Here is a 5258-nt window from a genome sequence, read left to right on the forward strand (position 1 = left end):
ATATATATATATATATATATATATATATATATATATATATATATATATATATATATATATATATATGAGAATTTATGGAAAATGTATAGTCAGGCAACAAATGCTAGAACCAATTAAAACATGACAACATATCACTCACTAGTAGAAAATCGTCCCTTTACCTATAGTTGATTCGGTAGGTAAGCTGTAGGTAAAATGAGTTGTCTGCAAATTACCTACGAAATACCCTTTCCGTCAAAATTCTGTCACCAATTCGTAGGTAATTACCTACGACTTTTTATTTTTGATTTTTCGGTCATTGAACGTCGTTTTCTCCTCTTTGTTTTTTTTTCACACCTCTATTATACATAATTTTTTATAGTTTCACCAACTTATAGCTATTAATATCGTTCATAAAGCCGTGTGCAACTTAAGGACCCATTACTCGTTTCATGGTTTAGTGTTGTAATATCTATACTTTCACCAATTTATGATGAGTTATGTTTGTATGTATATTTATATATATGAATGAGTGATGGTATATGTGTATGTGTTTGTGTCTGTGTGTATTTGTTAGCCCAATGTATTAATAAACATTATAATGTTAAATTATAAAACGAGCAATGGATTTCGAAGGTGTATTCGACTTTATGAACGATATTAATAGCTATAAGTTGGTGAAACTATAGATAATCATACATAATAAAAGTGTGACAAACACGAAACGTAAAAAACAACGTTCGATTCCCGAAAAATCGATAATAAGAAACATCTATAGATTACATATGAAATACCTTTTCCATCAGAATTCCATCACCAATTCGTTTATATATGTTTATGTGTATGTGGTATGTATGTTTATATATACATATAAATATATATGAAAATAAATAATCGATATAATAAAATAGAGGGAAATAAAAACAATTTCTTAATACACTCGCACCAAAAATAATAATACGTACTTGAATATAATAAATAACAATAAAATATTTAAAGAAATAATAATTAATAAATATTAGTTATAATAAAAATATAAGTAATACTAAGAAAAGATGGGAAATGCAAACAGTTTCCTACGGAAATTAAAAAATCTCCTGTTTTTTTCAGTTACGTACCTAATCTATAGGTAATTTACTACAACATACATATGGACTATTAAACTGGAATAAAAAAAGCGTTTCTCCAAATTTCCGTCGCTACTCTGTATTTTTTTTCCTATGGAATATCTACAAATTATTAAACTGGAATAAAAAATTATATTTCATAGGTAATGTGTAAGTAATTAGTAACAGATAACCTACAAAAAATATTTCAGTCGCTAATTCTAACTATTTTGTAGATAATATAGGGCAAAAATTTTATGGTTGATTTGTAGCTATTTGTAAGTAATTATCTATTTCGTGGTTGATTTGTAGCTATTTTCCGGAGGTGATGTCTATAGGTAAATTGCATTTTTTCTAATAGTGACTTTAGAGTAATTATATAAATAATTTCTATAATACATTACTTATGAATAAAACAAGAATATTTGTCAGTTAATCATTGGTTTCGGTATATGTTGTCTTATTATGTATTTTTTATTTATCCTCTCTCTTTATATATATATATATATATATATATATATATATATATATATATATATATATATATATATATATATATAGAGAGAGAGAGAGAGAGAGGAATTTTGTCATTTAAGGAACCATAGATACATGTTGTGAAATAGAAAAAACAAATAAAAACACAACCACAAGAAAAGGAAGGCATTTACTTATAGATTGTTTGATCATGGTAATAATTGGTTTTATGGGCACTTCCAAGTTGTGGGTCACTTAGTTGGCAGGATTATACGATCAACAAGGCTATGTATATCCCCCCACCTACCCATATCATATGGTCATCTGAATCACATTAATCCACAACAGTTGGATGATATAAGCATGATGTCTATGATGATGGTGCTTTGCAATTTTTCTCTGTGGGCTGGTGTATTCAATGTACAAGTCTCAATGCATATTCTACAAGTTCTATGAAGATACTAATGTAGTTGATATGATATACGTTATAATTTACTGGTTCTACATATTCAATCCTTCCTCATTGCATAATATTAAATCACACTCATATCAACTATGCATGGTGCGCAAACAGAATCAAAGATATCGTCAGTTACATTCTCAAACCGTATTTCATACGAGAATGCGACTAATTAAGAGGACGCTTAAAGGATTCATATGATTTTATTTTTCTCATGAAAAGGAATCGACTCTTCATGAATACCCCCACCATAACACCCCGCCCCACAAAAAAAAAAAAACATACACACACACATATATATATATATATATATATATATATATATATATATATATATATATATATATATATATATATATATATGAAATTTAAAAGTACATATATTCCTAGGAAGAGAAAGTTAAGTTTGTTGTCGAGCAGCAACAGATCCCGTCGCTTGTTTAGTATCCAAGCGTTCCGTTAGAACACTAAAAGTAGAGAGCCGCCGTGCAAAGCAATCAGCAAACCTTCAAAATTAAAACTCATAAATCTCTCTCTCTCTCTCTCTCTCTCTCTCTCTCTCTCTCTCTCTCTCTCTCTCTCTCTCTCTCTCTCTCTCTCTCTCTCTCTCTCTCTCTCACACACACACACACACACACACACACACACACACACACACACACACACACACACACACACACACACACACACACACACACACACAATGCTTCTATATCACGTCAGTCCGTTTTTCTCTCTCCAACACTATATATAATGCCCACATCCAAACCTTCCATTACTCCATTTTCCAACCCCACAATATCATAAACAACTTCAACTCCTTAATCCTAATTTCGTTGATTTTAAACAACCCATCGACTTATCCACTTATTGGTCTTCGTTTTTCTCTCATGGGTGACAGCAACAATGTCAATCTCCCACCTGGTTTTCGATTCTGTCCGACAGATGAAGAACTCGTCGTCCACTTCCTTCAACGCAAGGCATCTCTCTTACCTTACCACCCTGACATAATCCCTGATCTTGATCTCTATCCATATGACCCTTGGGACTTGGATGGTACTTAATTACTTTCAATTTCTCATCAGTTTCTTTAATATGTCTATATCGAAATAAACAATCTTTTTCTTACATGCACTATTTTTGGAAATAATAATAGAGAAAGTATACATATATGCATGGTTGTGGTTGGCTTGCAGGTAAAGCCATGGTGGAAGGGAAAAAGTGGTATTATTACAGCAGGAGAACACAAAATCGAATAACCACCAACGGATATTGGAAAGCATGGGACTGTGATGAACAAATTATTAGTTCAAGTAGTAGCAAACGAGTTGGTGTGAAGAAATATTATGTGTTTCATATTGGTGAAGCTCCTGAAGGTGTCAAAACTAATTGGATAATGCAGGAATTTAGGCTTTCTGATGCTTCTAATTCATCCGGTAGCAGTAGCAGTAGCAGTGGTAGATCAAAAAGAAAAGGCCACTCCAAAGTAGTAAGTACTCATCAATGTTCTTTTTTTTATTTTTGTTGGATAATCAGCGAATATATACTCAAAACATTGATTTTTTTTACCCTACTTTACATGTTTCTCAACATATATTTAAATTAACATTTTTAGGGTTTTTGATAAGTAGCTAATCAATTAATGTATTCAACAAAAACTTAGTTTCGAATAGTGTTTGAAGATAGTTTGATCTTTTTAATTTGTAAGTTTGTAGACATTTTAATTATCATTTTTAGGAACTACTAAGTGGCTAACGAAATAAATTTGATAAAAACACATTTTGAAAATCTATTTAATTGTGGATACTTAAAGATACTTGTATACATGTTTACTTTCTATTTTATTTATAATGCTTTAATATCCTATATTTTTTTAGGATTCTAGCAAGTGGGTAATATGCCGAGTGTTCGATCATAGCTACGACAGTGACGACGACAATGAGAATGGCACGGAGCTTTCATGTTTGGATGAAGTTTTCTTATCATTGGACGATTTCGACGATATTAGTTACCCAAATTAAGGAAAAAAATAGGCTAAAAGGATATTAAGGGACCCAAAAGAGTTAGAGGACCTGATATGTTTTGCTTATTGTCCATTTTCTATATTTTATTTATCCAGAAAAATACTTCTGATAGTATCAATGCAACAAATGACTTGTGGATGTAGGAATTTGATGTTAAATACAAACTAATTTTCTATTTTCATTACTTATGTATATATGTGTGTGTGTAATCGAACACATGGAAATCTGAAAGAAAGAGAGCTCCCATGCAAAGGAAACCCACCAAAGCCTTCAAATTGATGGCTTCTGAGTTCTGACCACCATTGCTTGTACATTCCTTTCACTTGATGCTTGTCAATAAAATACAGATGAGAAATCATGATTGATCAAGCAAATGCATGGCCTTTTTGGCTGTTTTTGATATAAGTAATTAAATAAATATTCAATAACTAATTAGTATATGTTAAAGTGCTTAATTATTTAATTAGAAAACATTTAAGCGGGTGATTAATAAACATGAATATGCCATCACTAAAATGTTCAAATTTAGTTCACTCTTTTAGGTTCATCACCTCCCTCTTGTGCAGGCATAAATCTTTACCTTCATTAATATGCATCTATGTATTGATGTACATGCAAGACCCCATTTTCGTGGCTCATGCGGCCTCTTCAACGTAAGAGAACATATTAATTATCTCGTCTACTAATGTTGTTAGCTTTACTAGCTAGTGGTCTGAGGTAAGGTTGGGTATGTGTTTCATATGACGAACTAAACTTGTCCACCTCAAGGGTACCACCATTAATGCCGCCTTTGGGAAAAACTTTTACATTTGAATCATACTCAAAAAATAATGTAACACGATGGCATAAGGGTTGATGTCCCTATTTGGTCTTCTATAGTTATTATGAATGTAAAACGTAACTTCCTCGTTTCCATCAAATAAAAAATTGCTTCTTTCTAATAAACATAAAACGTTTTCTTTAATTTCTAAACTAAGAAAACGTTTTTAATTATTCCAATCTGGCTCCATTTGGCCCTTAATAACACAAGTGAAATAAGAAATTGTTTTCCAACGTTTTCTTATATTGACAATTTCCATTCAAAATTACATTTTACTGTTTAGCTTCTAGCTAGATACCAAAGAAAAAATAATCAATGCTTAATTACACAATTAATCATCATTTTTTTTGTAGCACCCCATTCTCTTAAGGATTAGCAATAGGGATGAACATCGG

The 5258-nt window shown here is 31.1% G+C and overlaps 1 protein-coding gene across 1 annotated transcript; it reads left to right on the forward strand.

Annotated features, from left to right (window-relative positions):
- The first annotated feature begins 2775 nt into the window (after positions 1-2775).
- Positions 2776-4224, forward strand: XND1 (xylem NAC domain 1). The gene is made up of 3 exons (XM_079002019.1): positions 2776-3075; positions 3216-3508; positions 3897-4224. Exons 1-3 carry the CDS (start codon positions 2910-2912, stop codon positions 4038-4040), a joined length of 603 nt encoding a protein of 200 aa, XP_078858145.1. The 5' UTR covers positions 2776-2909; the 3' UTR covers positions 4041-4224.
- Positions 4225-5258: the final 1034 nt, after the last annotated feature.

Source organism: Lactuca serriola, chromosome 5 (assembly GCF_051521515.1).
Source record: "Lactuca serriola cultivar US96UC23 chromosome 5, Lser_US96UC23_V15, whole genome shotgun sequence".
NCBI lineage: Eukaryota > Viridiplantae > Streptophyta > Magnoliopsida > Asterales > Asteraceae > Lactuca > Lactuca serriola.

What these genes read in the sequence shown, in the direction of transcription:
- XND1 (XM_079002019.1), top strand. Translation starts at nt 2,910, where the DNA reads ATGGGTGACAGCAACAATGTCAATCTCCCACCTGGTTTTCGATTCTGT. An exon ending in TGACCCTTGGGACTTGGATG is followed by an intron (nt 3,076 to 3,215) that starts GTACTTAATTAC and finishes GTTGGCTTGCAG; the next exon opens with GTAAAGCCATGGTGGAAGGG. An exon ending in GAAAAGGCCACTCCAAAGTA is followed by an intron (nt 3,509 to 3,896) that starts GTAAGTACTCAT and finishes ATATTTTTTTAG; the next exon opens with GATTCTAGCAAGTGGGTAAT.